At 47.2% G+C, this 24,356-nt stretch overlaps 8 protein-coding genes across 8 annotated transcripts; 2 read left to right on the forward strand and 6 right to left on the reverse strand.

Moving 5' to 3' along the window:
* Positions 1–448: 448 nt before the first annotated feature.
* On the reverse strand, positions 449–2,899 carry N7478_001956 (uncharacterized protein; the record flags this gene model as incomplete). Its single annotated transcript, XM_056918170.1, has 4 exons — positions 449–1,457; positions 1,522–1,892; positions 2,000–2,552; positions 2,661–2,899. 4 exons carry the CDS (start codon positions 2,897–2,899, stop codon positions 449–451), a joined length of 2,172 nt encoding a protein of 723 aa, XP_056783781.1.
* Positions 2,900–4,015: 1,116 nt separating this feature from the next.
* On the reverse strand, positions 4,016–8,455 carry N7478_001957 (DNA-directed RNA polymerase III core subunit RPO31; the record flags this gene model as incomplete). The annotated part of the gene is made up of 2 exons (XM_056918171.1): positions 4,016–8,267; positions 8,361–8,455. The coding sequence occupies 2 exons, from the start codon at positions 8,453–8,455 to the stop codon at positions 4,016–4,018; spliced, it is 4,347 nt and encodes a 1,448-aa protein (XP_056783782.1).
* Positions 8,456–9,046: 591 nt separating this feature from the next.
* On the reverse strand, positions 9,047–11,108 carry N7478_001958 (GTPase GUF1; the record flags this gene model as incomplete). Its single annotated transcript, XM_056918172.1, has 2 exons — positions 9,047–10,310; positions 10,366–11,108. 2 exons carry the CDS (start codon positions 11,106–11,108, stop codon positions 9,047–9,049), a joined length of 2,007 nt encoding a protein of 668 aa, XP_056783783.1.
* Positions 11,109–11,378: 270 nt separating this feature from the next.
* N7478_001959 (spindle checkpoint protein MAD2) lies at positions 11,379–12,470 on the forward strand (the record flags this gene model as incomplete). Its single annotated transcript, XM_056918173.1, has 8 exons — positions 11,379–11,427; positions 11,485–11,510; positions 11,564–11,589; positions 11,648–11,686; positions 11,746–11,774; positions 11,836–11,981; positions 12,040–12,113; positions 12,179–12,470. 8 exons carry the CDS (start codon positions 11,379–11,381, stop codon positions 12,468–12,470), a joined length of 681 nt encoding a protein of 226 aa, XP_056783784.1.
* Positions 12,471–12,603: 133 nt separating this feature from the next.
* N7478_001960 (DUF218 domain protein) lies at positions 12,604–13,572 on the reverse strand (the record flags this gene model as incomplete). The annotated part of the gene is made up of 4 exons (XM_056918174.1): positions 12,604–13,164; positions 13,215–13,266; positions 13,326–13,433; positions 13,496–13,572. The coding sequence occupies 4 exons, from the start codon at positions 13,570–13,572 to the stop codon at positions 12,604–12,606; spliced, it is 798 nt and encodes a 265-aa protein (XP_056783785.1).
* Positions 13,573–15,065: 1,493 nt separating this feature from the next.
* On the forward strand, positions 15,066–16,829 carry N7478_001961 (putative pathogenicity factor; the record flags this gene model as incomplete). The annotated part of the gene is made up of 1 exon (XM_056918175.1): positions 15,066–16,829. The coding sequence occupies one exon, from the start codon at positions 15,066–15,068 to the stop codon at positions 16,827–16,829; it is 1,764 nt and encodes a 587-aa protein (XP_056783786.1).
* Positions 16,830–17,641: 812 nt separating this feature from the next.
* Positions 17,642–20,170, reverse strand: N7478_001962 (SNF1 family serine/threonine-protein kinase; the record flags this gene model as incomplete). Its single annotated transcript, XM_056918176.1, has 3 exons — positions 17,642–18,801; positions 18,863–19,698; positions 19,776–20,170. 3 exons carry the CDS (start codon positions 20,168–20,170, stop codon positions 17,642–17,644), a joined length of 2,391 nt encoding a protein of 796 aa, XP_056783787.1.
* A 1,083-nt stretch (positions 20,171–21,253) lies between these two features.
* On the reverse strand, positions 21,254–22,879 carry N7478_001963 (snoRNA-binding rRNA-processing protein UTP15; the record flags this gene model as incomplete). Its single annotated transcript, XM_056918177.1, has 1 exon — positions 21,254–22,879. One exon carries the CDS (start codon positions 22,877–22,879, stop codon positions 21,254–21,256), a length of 1,626 nt encoding a protein of 541 aa, XP_056783788.1.
* Positions 22,880–24,356: the final 1,477 nt, after the last annotated feature.

Below are 24,356 nucleotides of genomic sequence, written 5' to 3' on the forward strand. Positions count from 1 at the left end.
CATTAAGCACATAGAAAGACACCATTGGTCATGTATTGTGATTTAGTCTTAGATTAATTTATGTTTTATACGCAAAAAGAGAAAATCCCAAGAAATGCATTATGCTTATAGCGAAGGAGTGACTACTAAAGCAGGCCGATTCGATCCATACATACAACCTAACAGAGATAGAATACACTAAACAGAATCTATAACCTTAGAATTCCTCAGACTTTCATTGATATTGATAGGATTATTTTACAAAATACAGGTAGCGACGAATACTAGTACACTTCTTGCCCTTGTACATGAATACACCTTGATTCTATTCAGTCTCGAGTACATTATTAGATCTCCCCAGACAGGCCAGAAGCATTTTGAACCAGAAGTAAGGCAAAATCTCATCTGCCTGGGGACACTTAAACTAATTAGGAGACCAAGGAGCCACCGCGAAAGTATAAGCATCTAATCAACCAGAAGATAGATCCGGCCTGGCCCCAGCTAACCGACAAGTACCTTGATACATCCTCTCCAAAGTAGTCCTCATAATTTCCAAATCCACAGACTCACTCTCCCAATACGTCAAAATTCGAATACTAAGTCTTATAAGCGCGGTCCAATTTCCCGGTGGACGAAGAGCCCAACCACCCGGATTCGGGTTTCGCGATATAAGCACCTGGCTCAGTACAGAAGCTAAGATCTGGATTGCAGCACCAAACGTACACCGCATGATATTCCAGATCCATTCATGCCGAAAGTGGTACCAGAAGTTTGGGATTAGCTCGGCGCAATTGTCAATAGCAGTTTGGGCTTGAGTGAATATTGCTGTGGAGAGTTGGGGAGATGTATGCACCCAGCTTGGGAGGGCTTGGTAGTGGATCGCTAGGTAGAATATTGGACGGTATATTCTTTCTAAGGCGATGTGGCATCGGCCTCGTAGGAAGGACTCGAGATCTTGGTTTGCGGGGGAGAGAGATGGGAGGCTGTCCAGGGAGATTTGATACCTTTGATCTGTTAGCGACGAGAAGGCAATACCTTGGCATTGTTGAGTTTGAATCCATGAATTCATTTGATACGGGAGTGAATTGAGTGTTCGATAATAAAACAGGAATATGGGTAGCAAGCAATGAAATAAAAGATACCCCATGACATACCAACTTGTGATGACTTTCGCAGCCTCGGATATTCGATCAACAATGCCGTTGACGTCGTTTAGCCAGCCCTCCTCTCCGTTCCGCCACATATCAATGAGCATGTCATTAACTGTACGTCGATTACAAATAGATCCAATATAGAACTTCCAGCCCCTTTCCTCATCGGTGCCACTAATCCCAGACGGCGCCTGAATGCTGGTAGCATTATCAGTTTCCATCTGCCCCGGCGAAGACGAATTGGTCCTCGGACACATTGGGAACGGGTCTGAATAACCCAGGCTTTCAAGACTAGAGCTCCACAAAGGCAGTTCACCTTGCATTTCACTATGGGCCGCAGTTAGGTAAGGGAAAGGCGCTTGTGGCGTTAACATATTGCTCAGGGACTTACTGCTCTGCCTGGATACAAGACCAATATAGCCGAGACTCCAGATTATGGTAATCAGCATTAGCAGTCCATTGCTCTCTGCATAGGGAGCGCAGCCGGACCTCTAGTCTGCACGATGCTTGTTGAAAACAGAACCATGCTTGTAAAGGGCGCATGGCATGTCTGTGATAGAATCCAGCAAGAAGATAGCATTGTATATCAGTCGGAGACGTATGCAATGATCCAAACCGTTGCTTGGCCGCATGAAAGTAAGCCTCAGCAAGCTCGATATTGGCGTCGGAAGAAGGTGGAGCTGGAATTCGGTCTAAATCCTCGGGGATCTCCCCTAGAGGTAAAAAAGTGGATGTGCAGCAGGCCAAAGCGCATGCAAGAAGCTACTTGAATAATTAGCCGTTGGTTCTATCTGGAAACGGGGTAGATCATAATCCTCCGGCTCGGGGAGGAAAAAAAATGATAGTAATGGTTGGATACAAAGACACACCACTTGACACGATGGGCCGTCCCACCCTAGTCCTTGTAAGGTAACTTCGCGCGCGTAGCGCTCGAGCTTGTCTATATCGACTACGGGGTTTCTCCGGTGTACCAAACGGTGGTATTTCCGGCATAATGGTTGAATATCATCCACAAGTGGGCCAATGCCTGCTTGCTGAGGTGGAGCCATGCCTGCTCCGGGGTGATCATCCAAAGAATCAAGTAAAAACGATCGAATCTGTTTCTCTGCCTCTGTGATAATTTGATTATAGATCGGCCAACGGAGCATCAGCTCTGGGGAACTGGCAGCGTATATCAAAAAAGGATCATGTTCGCACGCACGATCCTCGCCACTGGTACTACTACCACGGGGAGGATTGCTTCCCATAAACCCCATATCAGTCGACGGACTAGGATTTTGCGTCGTCAATTCGAAGAAAGATTCTCTGAGCGAGCGAGCCGACGACATAGTCGATGACCTATCGTGTTTGAGATCTTCCAATAACGAATAGATGCGGCCTAGTTGTTGCAGGATCTCTTGGTTGGCGGGATCGAACCCAGATCTACGAAACGGGCGAGAAAAGGTTTCAGTTTCAGTTTCATTTTCACAGTACAAGGCCACTTTTAAAAGAGCACTGGAAAAGTAAAGACAACCAAGCCACTCAACTTACGGGTTAGGGCGCGGCGACGTCTCAGGGTAGATGCACTCTACCCCCTGCACAGCACAGTAGCTACAGGTGGGCCGAGTATTGTCGCACCGGGTCTTGCGCAGACGGCATGTCTGACAGGCCGTTGGTGCGCGTGTCCGACTCTCGCGCTTCTTTGAAAATCTGGCGTCAGAAAAGTCCATGGTTTGATCGTGAACGGCGATTCCCGTTTGAGGAAGTGTAGCATAGAGACCGGGGAGCATCGGGGAGCTCGGGGGAGGTAAGAAGGGAGTAATCAGATGCAAAATCCCACAAAAATAAGAAGATTGTGGTAAGAGGGATCCAAGAGACGGGAGTCAACAGCTACGCAATGACTCTCCACTAGGCCCGGCAAGGGAAACAAAGAAACGGTGATGTGTCGAGGGTGGCCCGGTGAGGCGCTACTCGATAGGGAATAGAGTGTTCTTCTGGAACAAAGAACTCGAGGGTCAATGCCTGCGAATCTCCTGTATTTCGACCAGGATCTCGTGACGTTCGTGATTTCTGATTGGTGTGGCTTGAACTTGATCGCCTTTTTGACAGGGATTCTCACGAGAGTTCAACTGACCACCCCTCGAATGGCGGAGGCCATGGAATTTTTGGAAGCCACCTGCCACTCCTGACGCAAGAGAAACGTAGCCAATAGATAGATAACTTCATCTACCGGCGGGCCTCGTGTAGCCCAGGCGTCTTATTTGGGAGATGGGGAACAAATGAGAAGGATCGGATGTCATGTAGGTTCAGGGATGTTGGTGGTGGAAATTGGCGTTGCTCACCATCCGGCGTCGGACTCCGGACTTGTCGGGGATGACAAGGTCCAATAGATGGAGGGATTGGCAAGTAGAATGAATTACCACGAGTATTATAGAGACAACCATTTAGAGCACCCCTGGGAGGACTGAGTATAATGGTGCAAATATTTATACTATTGCAATAAATTCCAACTCATCCCCCCGATCAAGATCACATAAACATCGCCTCCAGGCATAGTAGATTGAGAGAGGTGGTTGGTAGTACACAACACCACAGACAGCTAACTTTACAAGGAAGCCAATGGAATCATTGTTGCATGACAGAATTCATCTACTGCAGATCATTACTATCGCTAACGTGCATAAATCAGGCGCCAATTGGCTGCGCTGGGAGTACATGTACAGAGCCGTGCCCGAAAGGCTGCAACTGGGCAGAAAAACAATCATCGAACGCCGAGGGGAAATGCAGATGGGGATGACCACGTAGACGAACCATTATCGAAAAGAGGCAGTGAAGGAGGAGGGGGAAAAAGATGGAGAGCAGAGACGAAAGGAAACCGACATGGTCATGCTTTTTTAAGAGAGCCGCTACCGAACTCTCCTCTTGCCCTTCTTCACTGGCGGCACCTCACACAATTCAGTCCAGGCATCTTCGAAGGTGGTTTTTCTGGGACCAATCTGTCCTTCATAGAAATTAAGTTGACGGACAACCTCCATGGCACCAGTACCCAATCCGATAGTTTTGCCCATAATAATACATTCCGAGACACCTTCAATCAAATCGGTACGACCGGCACCACCGGCATCGAAGAGATGGTCGGCAGTCTTTTCGAAAGAAGCGAGTTGAAGAACCGAGTCACGCATCTTGGCCAGACCGAAACGAGTGATACCAAGAACTTCACCCTTGTATGTCATCACGTCAGCCAGCAGCTGCATGTGTCGAGGATCGATACCCATGGAATTCATGACCTCGCTGATTTCATGAATGATGGTCGTACGTGCCGCTTCAATTCCAAGAACATCGCGTGCTTCCATAACGTTGTTGGTCTTCGTGTGAAGGCCATCGACACCAACAGTAGTCATACATTGTCGCAGACCGTAGCCTTCAACCAACAGAGTATTGCTAGTAGATGTCTCATCTGTTCGAATAATCGCACGTTGAGCCTGAGCATGTCCGAGAATTTGGATATTGGGCAAGATTCGCTTCAGATGTTTGAGACGTAGGAAGGGATCAAGACTTGTCGCAGCGATCTCTGTCTTCGACAATGATGCCTTGGTGGCTGGATTCATGTCCATGTAGACTTTAATCGCAGATGGAGTAGTGACAAATTTAAGATCTTCGCCCTTGAAGCGCTTGTGCGTTTTGACTGCTTGAGCGATTTGCCTGACGGTAAGTTCAAGCTTCAGGTCGGAAATCGTCTGAAGATTGATCCTAACAGTGACGTATGCTGAATCAGACGTCCAATTCTCAGTAATAGACCGCATAACATCGCGTAAATAGGTCTTTTCAATACGACCTTTCACAATGCGAGCAGCAGCAAGCTGCTCTTTGTTCACTAATTCGCAGGAAATAACTGGAGTACTGATCACCTTAGAGGCATTGATGATTTCCTTAATACGCGGAACACCTTGAGTAATACTCATACCAGCGACACCAGCGAAATGGAAAGTCTTCAGGGTCATCTGGGTACCTGGTTCACCGATGGACTGAGCACCCACAGCACCCACAGCATGGCCTGGCTCCACCTGCGCCTTCCTGTACTTTGTGAGACAGGCGGATATGAATGCGCGTAGTGTTGTCTCTGTCAGTTTTCCGGTATGGTTCAATGCCTGCTGAGCTCTGATATCAGAAGGATCATTTTCACCCCCACGAGAGGACAATTTCCGAGCCTTGTTATCGACATATTCTTGAATAGAGTCGATGAAGTCACGGGCACTCTCAAGTTGATCAATTCCATGATCGCTGCGATCCATGTACTCCAAAGAGTTGCCGAAGAGATCCTTACGGGTCAATTTAGCGCGCTCTTTGCCTAACATTTCTTTGCAAACTTCGTCAATTTCTTCAGGCAGCAGACTCCGCTCAGTGTTACTGTATGTAATTGACTCGGAGTGGATGAAGGTTCGGTCAAAGTGGACAGGCTTAGCTTTGCCTTCCATGTCCACAGGGTCCAGCTTATCGTCACCATACTGGAACTGTACGATAGCCGCAGAAGAATTTCGCACAGTATCATCATACATGGTTGAAAGATCTTCAAGAGACTTCATCAAGCGACGAGACATGTATCCAGTCTCTGCAGTCTTGACGGCAGTATCGACCAGACCTTCACGACCAGACATAGCGTGGAAAATGAACTCGGTTGGCAAAAGTCCCGAAAAGAAACTATTGCGAACGAAACCTTTGGAAGGAGGTTGACGAGCATTCTTCGGGAAATGAGGAAGGGTGCGGTCTTGGAAGCCGTCCTGAACACGCTGACCACCGATAATTTGCTGACCCACAAGGGCAACCATCTGGGACACGTTGATAGCAGAACCTTTGGATCCGCAAGTAGCCATGATCAAGGGAGAATTGTACTTGCTGAGTTGTGCAATACATTCATCACCAGCCTGCTGACGGACTTTGCTGAGAAGACCGGACAGTTGGTTTTCCATAGTCTGCAACTCGTCACAACCAGGGTACTTTTCCAGTGTACCGGCTTTGTACTGTGCAATAACTTCGTCACACTTTGCGTACGCGGCTTCAACCAGATCGTTCTTAGCTTTCACAAGACTGTCGCTTGGGTAGACATCGGTGATACCAATAGAGAAGCCCATGTTGGTAAACCACCGAGATGACAACTTAGCAAGTCGATTCATTCCCTCGGCGGCAGCGGCCGGTCCAAAGTCACGAAGCATGATGTAGAAAACATTGTCTTTCTTTCCGTCACCAACGGTAGATTTGTCCATAACACCACACATCACTTCCGAGTTGCGGATGACCAGCCAGCCATCATTCGGGTCTAAGTCCTTTGGACTTCCATCTTTTGGCATTTTAAATTCACGGCATGCCGCATCAAGATTGACCAAGACAGGGTCATCCTTGTTGGGGTGCATCAGAATATTGAAAACCTGCTTACCAGTCCAGAGCATCTGTGGCTTCATGACGGTTGGAGGTGGGAGATCGAAGCGTGTCTCTGAGCCCAGCATGTAAAGACAGATTTGACTAAATGAGCGACGATCGAAGAAATTGTCTTTGCTACTTAAGATATAAGCGGCACTGATGAAATCCTGGATAGCTGCGATGATTGGTTCACCGTTTTTAGGCGTCGCCAGGTTATTTTTCACACCCATCAACTCCATGGCTTCTGCTCTTGCTTCTTCCGTCTGGGGAACGTGCAAGTTCATCTCGTCACCATCAAAATCGGCATTGTAGGGGTTGCAAACACACTCGTTTAGTCGGAATGTTCGATACGGTCGAACCTTGGCAAAATGGGAGAGAATACTCAGTTTGTGGAGAGATGGCTGTCGGTTGAAAAGTACAATATCTCCATCCTCAAGGTGCCGTTCTACCTTGTCACCTTCTTGCAGTTGACTGGCCATATGGTTCAGATTACCAAACTTAGTGTTCATTTGCCAATTAGAGCCCTTCTTGATCACGAATCTTGCTCCTGGGTATTTGTTTGTTCCATTGCGAACGCACTGCTGTAGCTTTTGCATGTTGTATCGGGTCACCACCTCTGGGTAGGTCAAATTCCTGGCAACCAGTTCTGGGATAGCAACTTCATCCACGCGAAGATTCGGATCAGGTGAAATGACGGTTCGACCAGTGTATTCGACACGCTTTCCGGACAAATTTCCACGGAAACGACCTTGCTTACCCTTTAATCGCTGAACAAATCCACGAATGGGCTTTCCGAGATCCGCCTTATTGAGGCCGGGCACATCACTGTTGATGTATACCGCAATTTGAAGCTGCATAAAGTCCCAACATTCCATGATAGTCTGAACAGGCGCGCCCTTAACAAGTGAGTTCTTAAGGTTTATGTTACTTTGCACGATATCTCCCAGCTTTGCAGTCAAGTCATCTTCTGTTGATGCGGCGTCCTGAATCACAGACGGGCGGATACACACTGGGGGAGCAGGGATGTACTGCCAGAGGAACATCTCTGGACGAGCCTCTTTAGGATCCAAGCCCAGAAGCTCACAGTCACTATCAGAGATCTTCTTAAAGAGCTGAAGTACTCGCAGGGCGTTCAGATCCTCTTGTGCTTTCTTAAAGTGCTTCTCAACTTCAGGATTAGAATTTCGCATCTCAGCAAAGGACTCATCAAAGACAGTCTTGCTGAGTGGAGGGTTCTTTTTGACAGAGGTTGAGGCGTTGAAAGCACGATATTTGTCGTGGGTAATCTTCAGTGCACTTGTACCGATTTTTTTCACCACACCATTGATAGAATCGCAATGCTCGCATACACGTGTTTTTCGGCATCTTTCATTGATTCGCTTCGCAATCTGCATTCGGCGCAAGTTATCTAGTCCAGGGCGTCTCATTTCCCGCAGGAAAGATCTGCGCTCGGTCTCTGGGAGAAGAATTCGGGAACATTGTTTGCAAATCTCCTGGAGAATACCAATAACTCGCTTGAAGTAACCGACGTGGAAAGATGGGAGAACCAGTCGCACATGACCAAAGTGACCATTGCAATCCTTCGAATTCAAACCACAGGTCGCGCAAGTGGCAACCTTGCCAGAAATACCCATTCGAGTGTCCAGGGGACCGTTCGATACAATTTGCCGGCCATTATCGAGATCGAAAAATTTTCTGTCAGACACTTCCACTGAAGCTTGGTCCACGATATCATTTTTGGTTCTGCAAAGGGAGAAAAACGCACTCTGTTAGTGATCGCATTCTGCGCAAAGAGCATTTTAGCTCAGTCCTTGGGGCAAAACAGGAAGCTCATACAATACACCAAACTTCAATTCCTTGATAATTTTTGGGGTACGGTCAATGACCTGGGCCTTGCCCAGATCAATCTGCGCATCCTCTAAAGGCTGCATTGCGCCGTTGTCAAGGTGAGAACATGGCAGGGTGACTCAAATATGGCTCGATCGGCGTGTGCGGATGTCAGCCGCAACGAACGGGGACAGGGCACTCTGGACGAAAAGTCGATCGCGTAATTCGAGTTAGGCCTCGGCGCAAATAATCCGAAGCTTTAAAACTCTCCGACGAAGGGTAGTGAGGGAAAATTGGAGACGATGAGATGGGATGAAGAGAAGAAAGGCCGCGGGGTCGACGACGAACTTCTTTTTTTCTGCCGTCAAGCTCCCACCCAATCACGTCCAAGTGGGTCCGGAACTATATCAATTCAAATGTTGATGCATCGGCTTCAGTCACACTTCAATTTTCAAATGATGCGACTTACTAGAGAGGAATAAGAAGATCTTGGGAATAAGCAGGGAAACGTGTAATCAATTATGTAGAAAAGCATATATTCATAGGCCATGGAAAGATTTTACACATAAATTGCTTATACATTTATATTCTGCTATATTTTTTGACATTGTGGAATTTCTAAATAGTGACTATACGACAGCCGGATCAAGAAATTTGATGTTGTACGTGTTGGATTGATTCTAATATACATTTATTTATTTTGACAAAAATGCCTGGAATGCCTTATGTTCGATCACAACGTTTCCGACGGCTCGAAGTCTTTTGCGGCCCTCCTTCTGTTTCTCCAATAGCTTTCGACGTCGACTAACATCACTAGCATGTAATTTGGCCAGGACATCCTTGCGATAAGGTTTGATGGTTTCACGAGCAATGATTTTCTTGCCAACCGCAGCCTGAATGACAATCTCAAAGAGTTGTCGGTCAACGTGTTCTTTGAATTTCGTTACCCACTGCCTAGCTTGGCGAGGGACTTGACTCATATGCATGAGTCGTGAAACAGCATCCACAGGAACTTTGTTCACTAAAAGCTGAAGTTTGACAATATTGCCTGCTCGCCATGCAGACTCTTCATAGTCTAAGCTGGCGTAGCCCTTGGTGCCACCCTTTAATTTCCCAAAGAAATCATCCACGAGATGTGCCAAGGGAATTTGATATTTCATGATGACTTGACTTGAGGTGAAGTATTCGATACTCTCCTGCTCACCCCGATTAGCCTCGCAAAGCTCAATGACCTTGCCTAAGTATTCATCGGGGAAAGTCAATGTTGCTAGTACATAAGGCTCCTGAACTTCAGCAACCTTGAGTCGCACGTGGTCTTCGTCTGGGAACTTTGCCGGGTTGGTAATGATTTCCTCAGTGCCATCCTTCCATACAACCTTCACGGGGACGGAAGGAGGAGTGATGATAATGCTAGCACCATGTTCCTGTCGCAGACGATCTTCGAATACAGAGCAGTGAAGCGTCCCTAAGAAGCCCATACGGAAACCAGCTCCCAAGGCTTCGGAGGACTCTTTTTGAACAGTCACACTTCGATCATTCAATATGAGCTGATTGATGCTGTCATCCAAATGCTCAAAAAGATCAGCGTTGATTGGATAGACGGCCACAAAAACCATTGATTTTGGCTCTTCAAAACCTGGAAGAGGCTGAACTGCTTTTTCAAAGCCCATTTTCGTAAATGTGTCGCCAATCTTAGCCTCCTTGCTTCGCTTCATTCCGGGGTTGAAATAGATATAACCGACTTGACCCGCACGAATCACTGTTTGTGCTGTCTCGGTAGGGTACATGATTCCGACTTCGCCCACATAGTATTTAAGACCCGTGGCGAAGGAAACAAGCTGCTGACCTGCTCGTACCTCCCCATCAAAAACGCGCACCAGCAGAATCACACCCTTATAGGGATCATACCAAGAGTCGACCAGCAACATACGAAGGGGCTTTTTTGAGTCACCGATAGGCCTATTGAATATAGTTAGCCTTCGAGAATTCGGAATTTCAGACTTTGAAGACATACGCAGGAATTTTCTCCACAACTGTTGGCAGGATTGCCTCCACATTCAACCCAGTTTTAGCCGATACCATGACCGCATTCTCTGTATCCAGCTCGAATGAGCTTTCCAATTGACCCAGAGCCCGCTCTGGATCTGCTGACGGCAAGTCAACCTTGTTGATAACAGGGATCAGCTCAAGACCCTGCGCGAATGCCAAGTAGAAATTGGCTACAGTTTGCGCCTGAATGCCCTGACTAGCATCTACCAGAAGGAGCGCACCGCCGCAACTAGCGTAGCTGCGCGACACTTCTGCACGGAAATCCACATGACCCGGCGTATCTACCAGATGTAGAAGGTAGTCTTCGCCGTTGTGATTGTATATCATCGTACATGTCTGCGCCTTCACTGTGATACCTCGTTCTCGCTCAACATCAAGCTTATCAAGAACTTGCTTATTTGAACCAGGCTGAATAGTCCCAGTAAGTTCGAGAAGTCGGTCAGAAAGGGTACTCTTGCCATGATCGACGTGGGCGACAATGCAAAAGTTTCGATATCGGTCTAGGGGGATCGCAGCGATTCGGTGCTCGAGGTTTGTGTCTGGGGATCTGGGGGGTGCTTTCGATTTGCCTGCACTCCACACCGCGGAGGCTGTGAAAGACCGTATGAAATTATAGCGAGACGGAAATCCAGCCGACGACTTGAGGCTTGCGGCTAGAGGGTTCGGCGCTGCGCTCAGCCATCGGGCTAACAGCAGACATCCTCGCATCGGGATTCCTGCAGTAGCATGGAATTGGTAAGAACCTTCTTGGCTATCTGGGATCCCAGTTCAATGGACGTGACTCGATCTTGTCGGGATGTGCGGGCGCATTCAATCGTGGAGCATAATAATTGCGGAGTTAAGATTTGGAGGGAAAAACGGATGCAGTCACCGCCCGCGATCGCTGCGGCGACTATCGGCATACTGTAAACAAATACCAATCTCCTCTTCTCAACCTCAATCTACCGTTTATTCTCATTCTGCACAGCTCGTATCGCCATGCCTGAAGTTAAAGACAAATCCAAGGTGCACAAGCTGTCCATCAGAGGTCGGTGACTGTCATTACGTCCAAGTCTTCCGTATCAGCAAGCTCACAAGTCTACAGGATCGGCGAAGCTTGTGGCTGAATTCGTGGGTTCTCTAACAATCAATCGGAAATTGCTCAAGTGCTAATGATTTACAAGTTTGAATATTCGATTAACTCAATTCTGTGAGTTCAAAAGCGACATTCGATTAGGACCAGAAGCTCATTGCAATCCGTACGACAGATTTCAACGCGGTGTCTACCCTCCAGAGGACTTCATAACGTCAGTACCCCTCCTATATGATGCATGAGAGATTGGATCAACAAGCTGACCATCATTAGTGTCAAAAAGTATGGCCTAAACATGCTTGGTCCGTACCTTCTAAACGTATACCCTTCGATCCCTACCTCGCATTCTAACCCCGCCCAAAGTGTCGGCCGATGACCAGGTCAAAGCATATATCAAGAAGATTATGTCCCAATTGAATAAATGGATGGCTGGCGGGAAAATCTCAAAGCTTGTGGTGGTCGTCACAGACCGTGAGTCTGGTGACCATGTGGAGCGATGGCAGTTTGACGTGGGTAACCCCAGCTTCCCAGGTGCTTTTACCGGTGATTCTGACACAATATTTACAGGTTGAAATCTTCGGCAAACCTTCCAAGAGTAGAAGTGCAGGAAAGTCGGGTGATAAAGAGAATTCGGTCCCTGGGTAGGTCTCAATTATGACTACAGTAACATAAGGTCAAGGGCTTTTGCTAACGGGCAACTATCTAGGGACGCCAACGCCGAAGCTGCCGAGACCGCTGAAAAGACAGAAAAGGAGATCCAAGACGAGATCCAGGCTATCTTCCGCCAAATCACTGCATCAGTGACCTTCCTCCCTGTGTTGGACGGAGAGTTCACATTTAACGTCCTCGTTTATGCCGACGCAGACTCCGAGGTGCCCGTGGAATGGGGTGACAGCGATGCAAAGGAGATCAAGAATGCTGAGAAGGTTCAACTGCGCAGTTTTAGTACTAACAACCACCGAGTGGGCACCCTAGTCAGCTACCGACTGGCAGACTAAGTACTCCAGCTTTATTATGGTTATCCACGAGGGATGCATTGGCGTTTAGAGGGGGGTTCCTGTTGATTATTATTTGTATCACACTATGAGATCCATATGTCTTAATGAATATTGCATCATGTCGCTTGTTTGATTAGGTTGAACGGCCATAATACCAAGGTAATTCTTCCATCCTGGGGAACAAGTCATTTCCTTCTCCACTATTCCAGCATACCAATTGCTCAACCACTTCCTCAAGATTCGCATGCAGGAAAAGACAATTGTCAGTTTCTAGCCAGCCTCTCTGGGCTCTCTTGCTGGCCAATTCTGGACCATTTCCGTATAGATCATTTTTCCATAGCCCAATGCCTTTGCCTGATTCCCCTCTCACCAGCGATTCCAATGGAGTGACCTCTTCAGGTGGATTTATGCCAATCACTGAAACAAGGACATTACCCTCTGCCTTGCCCTCTCGAGTCCAAGGCACTAACCCCAGGGCGGGAAAGTGGTATTCCATGAATCTGGCTCTCTTGAACTCGTGAGTCACGACTGTCACTCGACGTGGATAACTACCAGCTTGTGACCTGAAGCGAAGCACTGAAAAGAGAACATTCTGGTAGGAATCCGTTGCATGATCCTCTGTGATAAGTCTGGACGGGTCTATATCCGAGACGCTTGATGTATCTTGGAAATAATTATTTTCTTTGCATAGGTTCTGCAACGCGTTAGTTCGAATCGTCCCCTTGGGTATCGAAGACACCTTACAAGATACGACTGCCCCTCACAGAGGTTTGTCCTTAACTTCTTAGTCGGTCCCCTTAGAGATATTATCAGTAAATTGCCAAGTAGCCAGGTAGATGTTGATAATATGCCCACCCAGAGAAAACAAGCAATGCGCGGGGATCTTCAGACAATGCCTTCAGCCCAGCTATCGCGTGTTGTATGAATGTTGGTGTTTCTCCTTCTTGGAACTCCTCGATAAACCTGCCCATATTGTATTATCAGAGCATGTAACAAGACGTGCCATCGTCTTCAAGTGAACTAACCACTCATCTTCGGCAAGCCCATGGGCTGGACCCCCAGCGTAAATAGCATGGCAGCAGACAATTATAAGATGATCCATACCCCACTTCACCAGATTGGCTAATTTTTATCACAGTTTATGCAGTTGAATGTATTGATTTTCAAACTCAATGTGACGAAGATGTTGTGCACGGAAGATCGTTGTAGGAGCCACGGCATGGGACTCGGCTTGAGTTGATGCCTGATTATGCCTGATTTCCACTGCATTTACTACATGTTTTGAAACTCGACAGAAAACCCACTTTTATCCCGATTTTAAGTCAGCAAAGAACTTCAATCAAATTAAAAATAGCTTAGGCTCTGATATGGAATTATGGCTTACGCTGATATATGTGACCTGGCATATCTAATAGCACAGCCCTGGAGCCCTGGGTAAGCAATTAAGAGGTGGCCTGTGCACGACTACGAAGTATAACATCGACGTCAAGGAATGAGCACACCTTAAAACGGAAAGGGCCACTCAATGTTTGAAAAGAACTATCCCTTTTCAAAGTATCATTTGACATGATTCTACCCGCGATCCCCAGGTACTATTTAGTTGTCCACATGATTCTCATTTCACCACCTGTATAGGTATACACTTGCGTCTGCATAGTACAAACTCTTCTTCGTGTATACTACCTGCTATGTACTAACTATCCTACCTGTAGTAAATATCAACACTAGTACTGATAATAAGTCAAGATAGATCTCAGTACATCCCAGCTTATGATGGAGATGGCTGCGTTAGCTCAATAAGTACCAACTTGAAGGTTCTTAAATATTGGATTACGAGTATAGTTTGGCTACATTACTCTCTACAGGTGATACGAAAATGAGCTTATTTAAAGTCTATATCAAGAATAATTACTGTGAGTGGCTTGAAATTGCAAGTTTGACGGCATACGTCTCCTTAGAAGCTACATGGTATTCTCAATAGGATCAATAAAGAAGATAAAACACACAGTTCTTGGGTAAAAGGGAACCAGTCAAGCGAGGATATTGGCAAACAGGAAGTAAAACAGAGAAGAAAAAAGGCTTTTTATCTTCAAAGAACATGCAAACTCGCCTACTATCTAAGCGGGAGATCTCCGGCTACCCCAGGGTTATCATGATGGGTATAAATTCCATGCTCCTCCACACATCACTGTATTGTCCTTACAGCATTCCAATCAGCTTGCTCTCTCATAACTCAAATTTATTTTTCATGTGCATCTGAATAACCCGACCTAAATATGAATACAGCATTGAGATCACATTTCTTAAGCTGCATATCATACTCAACGATTTTTCATTTGCGCTTCAGTCAGTCTTTCCCACTAGTAAGTCCAAACAAATACCATTTATATCACCCAGACATACCCCTTTAATATCTCACCGAAGGCCTGAACTAATCCCAAACGCTACTGCTCAGGTAATCGACTAGCTTACAATTTTGGAAACTTTTTGGACGTATCACGTTGGCCTTCATGTGCTGGCTGTTATCCCACGCACCCTTCGACCTATCACTAGCACTTTGTAAGGCCTGCCATGTGTCTTATCAGTAAGACCAGCATGAATTCCAAAGAACGATGGTCAATATCTTCGAATAGCTCTGGTGCAGGTCCAGAGTCTCTATGGGAGGAGCAATCTAGCATGTCTCGTACTAGAGACTCGTTGGAAGAGAGAGTCCTTCTTCCAGGGTGCCATCATAATAACAATCTTTCTCCCTTGAACACACCTCCATCCTCCATACAATCACCTCCTCCCTATCAATCATCATCATCTCCACTCTCAACTTCCAGCAGTCTACAGAACAACTTCCTCGGCGAGAACTCAAACATAACGCCCATAACGCCTCATTTGATAACCTCAAGACTTCTCAAAAACGCGTATTCCCGCGATACAAGCACGAAAAATGCGCACCCAAACAGTGATCATGAGGCAGAGCCTCGCGCACCAAAGAAGCCACGGAGGGAAAACATGCAAGAGTTTATCGGATTGCCTACGAATAATAAGCAACTTTTCCGTTCGGCTGTGGCATCTCCAACACCTCCCCTATCTAGAAGATGTCCAACCGTGAGACTGCCGGGACTTCGTGTTATCGATGCAGCCGACCCATTCAACCAAAGTTTACCCCCAAGGGTCTTCGCGTCATCAGAAGACAACCCCTACCAGGACTCAAGAGGACCAGAAAACGGGCTTATTAACGACTCATCCAACACAGAGGACAACAAAACATCCCAAGCCGCTTCCGATCCGGAATATCTCCCAGACAGCCCATCACCACGAAGTCAACCGCGAGGCCAAACCCCCGATTCCAGCAAAAACATCACCTCAAGCAAAGAAGACAACAAGAAGTCCAATCTACTCTGCGAATTCTCCCTGCCCTGCAAAATGGGTCCATCGCCCGACGGTATGCACTTCCGCAAAATAGTCTCACACGTCTTCGGCCGCAACAAAGCTTCAACGAAGTTATTCCCCGACGATGTCTGGGTATACTTCTGCCGAAAGCATTACCAACGTGCACGTTACCGAGCAGACCAATGGCCATTTACACAGTGCGACCTTCTACAGGAGTCACTCTCACGGATCGAAGAATGGAACGGAGTTGAAAGCTTCGAGCTAACGCTCCGTCGTCGCGAATCAATGCGTGTCAACGAGGCAGACGGACACGCAACAAATGGCAACAGGGATAGCAATGGTACTGGCAAAAACCACCGGGCGAGTGGAGCAGCACGATCTGAAAATTCTCGTGTTGGAACAAGCCGTATGACGAACGCAGGCCGAAGACATCCTACTGCAGTTATTGCCCCTGTGCCCGAGTGGCTGCGCAAGTCTACCGGGCCAAACAAGTCATTCACTGAGATTCGTGCCATAGTTGATCGGATCCGCGAGTATCTGGCCGGCTTACGGGATCAAGAACGAGCACAGGAGGCTCGACAAGAAGCTCGACAGGAGGCTGGGGAGACTACATCTCGAAGTAGTAGAGGTTTTCGTAAATTCAAAAAGGACAAAGAGAGCCAGCGACATCAGATTAGCCAGGTGAGGTTCCCAGATGTGGAAATCTTGCCGAGATTCCGGGACTGGGTCATCCAAGCAGGCTCCAAAAAACGGAACCAAACCGAGGACAATGGCGAGGCTGATGTGGTTGTGGAAAGAGAGGCTGAAGATGACCAGGATGAGAAAGAGGAAGAAGAGGATGCTGGTCTAGTTGGCCGAACTGGACGAAATCGAGGCCAATCCGCTAGTCAAAGACGGCGTAACGATCAACACTGGAGAAACATGGTTGAACGAGTTTCCCCTCGTGGTACTATTAGAAAGCCGCGGAAACACTAGGGCAGCAGGCTAATAATCCATGAGAATGCAATCATGTTGGAAGAAAGAGAAAAACCAGTATCCTTGAATAAGAACTCCGAATCGAGGCTAATCCCCAAGAGAGGAACGACCAAGACTGAAGAGATATGATTGATCTAGTGCAGTGAAGAAACTGGGAAGTGCTGGGAATCATAATGATAAGACTTATTGGCTTTGAATGTAGGATTAAAGCCAGTGACCAAGAAATCGACTCTCTTCATAATAATGTTGCTTTTGTCGAAATTGTATCAACTCTTGTATGACGAAATAGATGTGAAGAATAAGATACGATGAAAACACAATATTTTTGACAGATTCTTGAGCTGTGAAGACTATGAGCAGCTAAAGGTATTCGTAAAGCCGGTGGGCTATAATCTTCAAATGTCGTTTCATACAGCTGGAGCTTTGGCTTAGCCGGCATTGATACAGCAGGGCTTGTAGTGTCATTAACACCTAGGTACAGAGCTACAGAGATTTGAACACTTCATTAAATCAAGATGTAGAAAAAAGTTTTATTCACGAAAACAAGATGGCAAAGGAAAACGCCATGCCATGAAACTGTGCATAAACATCCAAGCACGCTTGCTTGCAAATAAATAGAAACAGATATACCACTACCTGCTGTACAACCACACCGCACCATCGCCCGAAGGAAGGACCCAAGATAAAACAGGATAAAATGAAATGAAAACTTAAGAATTAAGAGGGTAGATAGTGAGATTTCATAATCGTCATTGAGAACCTTGAGGTTAGTGGGTGATCATCACAAAAAGAAAGAATGAAAAAATGAACGCTTAGCTGGCGACAGCCAGTTGAGCCACAAGGTCAGAAGCAACATCCAAGAATGGATAAGGACTAGTGACCTCCTTCTCCTTGTTCTTCAGCCGTTTGCTGATGGGAGTCCATTCGTGATCGCCATGAGCACGAATGACATTCTGGTATCCATCGCATTTGAAATCAACCATGTAGTTATTCTCTTCCAATTGGTACAATTGAATATCAACAAACACCCACACGCCGTGTGAGAAGCCGGTAAGAGCACCGGGTTGTGTGGCAGAGGAGGGCGCAGAAGGTGCACTGTTCTCTGGCGTGGAATACTTGGGCTCCTTGTCCTCGAATGGAATGGAGATTCCTGAAATATGGAACCGGCGTCGCAGCTCTTCAAGGTCACTGCGGCTATTGAAGACACTGGTATTAGCCCCCGGGGCCTTGATGCCCTCTTTCAATAGACGTGCACGGATGAACCAAGGGTCTTTGGGAATATAGTAGTCCGAAGGAAGATCAGGGTATTTATTCTGAAGTGGCTTGGGCTTGTCAGGGGAAGGTGTTGCATCTGGTCCGATATTAGTGCCTGAATCAACGGGCTGGACGTCCCAGACACCGCCCTGGGCAGCGATCGCTCGATATAGATACAACATGGCTTCGTAAGGTTGGTTGCGTGAACGAATACCGAACTGCCACTTGCGAGATCTCTTGGGAGGTTGCTGTGAAATAGGGTGACCAATTGGTGGTTCCAGTCGTAATTTATCCAGATCAATTATACTGCGAGCATGGGGTTTCAGTGCCCGAGCTGTCGCCGCTTGTTCTTCGGGAGACATTTCGCCGGGTCTACCGTGGCCCTGTGCCTCGATTCGAGCAGCTTCCTTTCGGCGTACTTCATCGTCTCGAGCCCGTTGCTCTCTATTCCGCTGTTCCATAAGTTGATCGTGCACATAAGGGAGACTGGTAGGAAGGATTCGGACGTGACTAGGACGTGGCTCTTCGAAGCCTTCTGCGTCGGTTTGCTGAGACTCTTCTGGACGAAGGCGCCGTGATACACTTGGGGTCCGAGCAACGACCGGAGCAGGAGGGGCCTGAACCTTGGGGGCAGCGGGTTCTTTTTCGGCTTTTGGCTGTGCGGGTCCTTTTGGTTGAGGTTGTACGGGCGAGGACATCAGATTTTCCTCAGTGGGAGCTATAAGTAATTAGTCTGGAATGCTCAAATTAAAAAGCAGCGTATAATAAGCAAAGCTTACAGTTCGTTTGCATCATCTCATTTTCAACAACGATAGAGAATGCATCCTTAATCGCACTGGGCTCTGGGTGCCTCAATGCATCTTCAATATCCTCACGTTCGTATCCCATGCTTCGCTCGAGCTTCGACACAGCGATTTGGTGGATTTTCTGCTGGACAGGGAGCGGCTTCCCCGGTGCGAGCTTATTAGAGTCGATCGCCTTATTCGGATCGACGCCCGGTGCGATAAACTCTTCTGGTGGAGGTTCAAGGTACTTGGGAAGGTTCTTGGTGAACCAAGGGTCCTGTCGGATCTCGGGGATAGTGATTCTGTGAACTGGATGAACTTGAAGCATGGCCCGAATCAACCGAGCGGCGCCGGGAGAAATGTAGCTGGGGACGTGGAAGTTGCCTGCTGCGATCTTCTTGAAGAGAGCTGGAATATAATCATCGTCAAAGGGCAGTCTGCCAACCAATAACACGTATAGAATCACACCACAACTCCATACGTCCACCTCAGGACCTGCATAAAGCTTTCCAGAGATGACCTCTGGAGCTGCATAATTGGGACTACCACAACTGGTCTTCAAGAAGTTGCCGTCCGTCATAATATTACTCAATCCAAAATCAGCAATTTTGACATTCTTTTGGCTATCGATGAGCAGGTTCTCAGGCTTGAGATCACGGTGAACGATCTTGTGTCGGTGGCAATATTCGACAGCACAGATAATTTGCTGGAAGAATTTTCGAGCTTCGTCGTCGTGGCATTTTCCTTTTCGCACTAGATAATCGAACAATTCTCGCTCGGCGTACTCGAGGACCATCACAATGTCGGTCTTGGTGGCAATAACGGTGTAGCTAGCGGGGTAATCACACAATTAGTTCTGAGCTGCGCAATCAATCGAGCTCCAAGTAGGAAAGGGGTAATAGCATACAGTTTGATAATATGAGGATGCCTCAGCAATTGAAGATACTGAATCTCTCGTTCAACACGACCGACCATGTCCCGGGACAATAACTTGCGTCTAGATATGATTTTGAGAGCCACCTGCCGACCACTCGGCTGGTGAATAGCAAGCTTCACCTTTCCGAATGATCCTTCACCTAGTATCTTAATCGTCTGGTACTGGTCGAGTCGTTGCATATCTCTTGTAGTCGCCGGAGACTGCATCGCAGCTTCGGCCTTGGCGGACGGGCGTGACGGTGGCGGCGGCATTGCCATGGCAGAGGGGTTGGAACTTGCCGACCTGTTGGCACGCTCACGCGGACGATCAGGGTCGGAGGTGGGCAAGGGGATCGAAAGATCTTCCTCATCGAAAGCGGCAGCCATGATGGAAGGGGACAACGTGACGTGATTGATTTTCTGGGTCGGGCCCAGCGGTCCGAGTTGCTGACTGTGCCGTGGTTCTTCTATTTTTTTTCTGATCCCATGAGCATCGCCAATCAGTCGGTCTCGACTCTCTCCACAATAAAGCCGAGGGTGGAGCTAAGACAGCTGGGATTTTGTCCTCAGTCAGTTGAGAATGGTGGGGCGGAAATGGAGGGGCAGAGCTATGCCAAGGGTTAACCGAGAACGTGCACCGTGGAGATATTGGGCCCGGGTGGTGTATAAGTAGATATATACAATGGGGAAAGAAGGCAAGGAGAGACAAAATGAATGGGAAGGTTTTTTTTTTCAAGTTAATAGAGAGGGGAATCACTAAAATCTGGGGCCGCAACAAGTTTTGAGGAGAAGCCGGACGCCGCTTGGCTTTAACCGGTGGTTGGGCCTGCCCCTTGTATAATATCACGCTACGACTGTATAGCTTACGCAAATATTTACCAGACTAAACCAGACACATGGGGGTAACTTGAATACATGGGCAATTGGTGACCGCATCTGAATTACAGATATACAATTATTCATTCTTAAGGTCTAATAGAAATTTCTATTGCCACAGGATGCAACAACCCGGAGACTTCGATTTGCCTTATGAGCCTAAACACCACGATATCTAGGGGCATAGCCACCTTTTGATATTAGCTGAGATAACCGTACTTCATGAGTCAATCGTATTGATTCGCACAATGAGATACTCCAGCCCAATTCTTGTTTGAAAGTCTCCGTTGGGTAAGGTACATTAGGGCAAGGTCTGTAGATCTATAGCGGGGACTAATACAAATGACGCAGATGGCTAAAATGAAACCGAAGTCTGAAAAAAGAGGAAAGAAAAGGGAATAGACTAAAATACAGACCCTAGGTAGCTAGACCTGAGTAGCTATAATAAACCCAAAAGTTAAGTATAGGTGAAATAGTCGACTTTTATTTTCTATGCAGATCTGTACAATCAATGGCCCGCCATATACACCGATGAATGGTAAATCCAAGACACCTTGCCCAAACTCCAAGAAACCCGGCTGTATTACAAGCAAATCATGCCTTCAACATGTCCAATGCACCCTTTAACTGGAATGCATTCTGAGACATTTCAACCTCATCACGCACCCGGGTATGCAACCGATCCACCAACTTATCCACCTGAGCTGACTGCCCCAGATTGGCAGAGTAAATCTCCAGAAGATCCATCGCAACCTCCACACAAAGTTCAACAAGGCGAGGCTCGCGGATATGCTTGTAGACCCAAGACAGCACTGGTTGGAGAGTGACCTCATCGCGATCTTGGAGAGCAGTACGCAGAGCTGAACGGTGGCGGAGAGCAGTGAACATAGTAAGTTGCGAGTTCTTATCGGTTCCGGAGAGAACTTGATCCATGGCGGAGGCATATCGGCCCTTGCGCAGATCCTGCTCCCATGATGCCTCCTTCTTGCGTTTCTTGCTGTCTTGGCCTTCAATCACAATATCAACGCCTTCGCCGATGAATTCACGTCCACGCAATCGCTTCTCCCAGCCTGAGCCACGCGACTTGTTCTTCTTTGCAACTGCCCGGTCGTGTTCCTCCAATTTGCCCTCAAGCAGGGCTTCCATCTCCTTCCGACGCTCGCGCTCCTTAACCTTTTGTTGCCCAGAAAGACGAGTCTTGACGGAGAGCAGACCAGACTGCATACCAACAGCAATGTGCTTATCCTCGTATGCCAATCCAGAAGTGACGACATTCAGAGACAGAATAGGTGAGGGGTACTTGGAACCGGAAACAGCGTTCCAACCTGTAGTCTCAAAGACCTTCAAGTGACCATCCAACGCACCACTGATCAATCGCTCGCCATTAGACGCCAACGCGAGAGATGTAACAGTCTTCTGGTGATTTTGAATCATATGCAACGGCTTACCAGCCACAATATCCAGCACCGCAATCTTATTATCGGCAGCAGCCAGAACGGTAGTACCAGCGGGCATAGGCAAAATATCCTCAATTGGAGCCGCCATCTTGAAAGTCATAGCAGCGCGGCTCTCTACTCGTGGATCCCAAATGCGCACAGTACGATCATAAGAACCAGACACCAGTAATCCAGACGAGGCCATTGCGCCAGGCATGAAAGCACCACTGCGCACATAATCGGTGTGACCAACGAAGGTGCGCTGACTAGACTCGGCGGGGAGATCCCATAGACGGACCGTTCGATCATCACTTGCTGTAAGGAGAGTGGTAGGATCACTTGGAGAGAACTTGCTCACCCAGACGGGCTGCTTGTGATCCTTCCATGTCTTCAGGATAGCACGGGAGCTAACATCGAAGACCTGTACTGTGCCTGTATCATCACCCGTAACTATCACACGTCCATCAGGTCGTACATCAGTACCGCGTACTGTGTCGTCGAATCGGGTAATTGTTCGCAGTAGCTTTCGAGTACGAATAGAGTAGATCTGAACTCGCGCACCGGTGGTCACAGTGAAGACATCTGGAGGTTGTGACAAGGAGGGAAAGACCGCAGGCGAGGACGGCACGGCAGGCTGGGTGATAAGATTGACAGGGCCATTGGCGGGAGAAGGAATGAGGAGAGGGTTCTTGAAGGTGCGCCAGTATTGTTGCTCAGGTGTAAGGCGGGTTGAAGGTAGCGAGGCGAGCTTCACCTGCTGGAGAGGCAGGACGGGAGCCGCCATAATTAACTGCGGGATACAATCACAGATTCAAGGCTAGGGCGCAAATTGGTATAAAAATGAAGCGACAGTATCCAGAGTCCAAGCTTGTGGCAGCGCCGTAGTCACGAACTTTTTTTTCTTCTTTTTTATCAAAAATGCCTGATCGGGAAAATCGAGAAGGCGGTGAATGCGGTATTCAGACACCTTAATAATATGGTGGTAAGGCTGTAAGGCATGAATATCCACCACCATGAATGATTTCTGATCAATTTTAGAGTTTACTACATTCACACCCTCAATCCTTGTGTACACCACTCCCCACAAAAACTTCAGCCGTACCCAATGATATTATCTGCATCCCACCGCCCTTCCTACCGCCAAAACCTCTTACCCAGGCACGTATAGAGGGTTCCAGGTCTCTATCCCCGTCAGACTGTTGAATGAAGATATTGTATAACTTTATATCAAGTGTAGCCACGACGTCGCGGATTCACGGGGTCGGAGCAGATTTACCCGCTCCGGCGGCCCAAAACCTTATATACTCCTTAGTCTACGCAGCCATAGGCATTTCCCCTATATCTTTCCTCCAAGGGACATCTATTCAGGGCATTTACTTGAGGATTTTTTGCCAATTCTAGCTCGCCTGTAGTGTGGGGGGTTTATATAAGGATTGGAGTGTGAATGTACTAAACTCCTCGATTTTTACATTCATAATTGGAAGTTTGTTTAGTCGCACGTCACGATGCTGGACGATGGCTGGCACATTACATGTCTCGGCGGATTTACATCAGTATTGATCCCTGTCAATTCTAGCTCCAGGTGATTCAGAATACCTGATAAAATGGAAACTGCTGATACTGCACATGTGGTGCAACAAAAATGAAGATATTCGCTTTCTCCGGCCCCCTATGGCCATGTACATGAAAAGCCCATTACCCGAGTGATTGGCAGCATTTTTGTTGCTGTCGGCTTTTACTATTACGACTTGGTCGTCGTTGTCATCGTTTGGCTCTAAGTACTTATGGCATTTGCTCCAAAATAAGTCCTAAAAAAGAGTTGTAAACAACGCGGTCAAGATACTACTTTTTAAGCAGTTTTCTACAAAGCTTTAAGATATATAGTGGTTTTAGAGTTATACTAGGTAGTTTTAGACTGATATTAAGTAGTTTGCTATCAATATACTTCTACTTTACGAGGTAGAAAAAAAAAGGAATGAAAACGTCAGCGCGAGGGTTCGAACCTCGGCATCCGAAGATACGGGATTTCAAGTCCAGCGCCTTAGACCACTCGGCCACACTGACTTTGTTTCGATAAATTTTTGATAATTTGTTCTGCCTTTTTGCAAGCCTTTGTGATGTTTTTGTCATTTGCCTGTGATTTGGGCCAAGTAGTCTAAGGCGCTAGACTTGAACCGGAAATGGAGATTTAATGTCTTCGTATTCTGAGTCGAACTGCTGACTGTTCATTTTCTTTAAAATAAAATAAAAATTGAATGAAT

This window comes from Penicillium angulare (genome assembly GCF_028827245.1).
Source record: "Penicillium angulare strain IBT 27051 chromosome Unknown utg000002l_segment0_segment0, whole genome shotgun sequence".
In the NCBI taxonomy this organism is placed as follows: domain Eukaryota; kingdom Fungi; phylum Ascomycota; class Eurotiomycetes; order Eurotiales; family Aspergillaceae; genus Penicillium; species Penicillium angulare.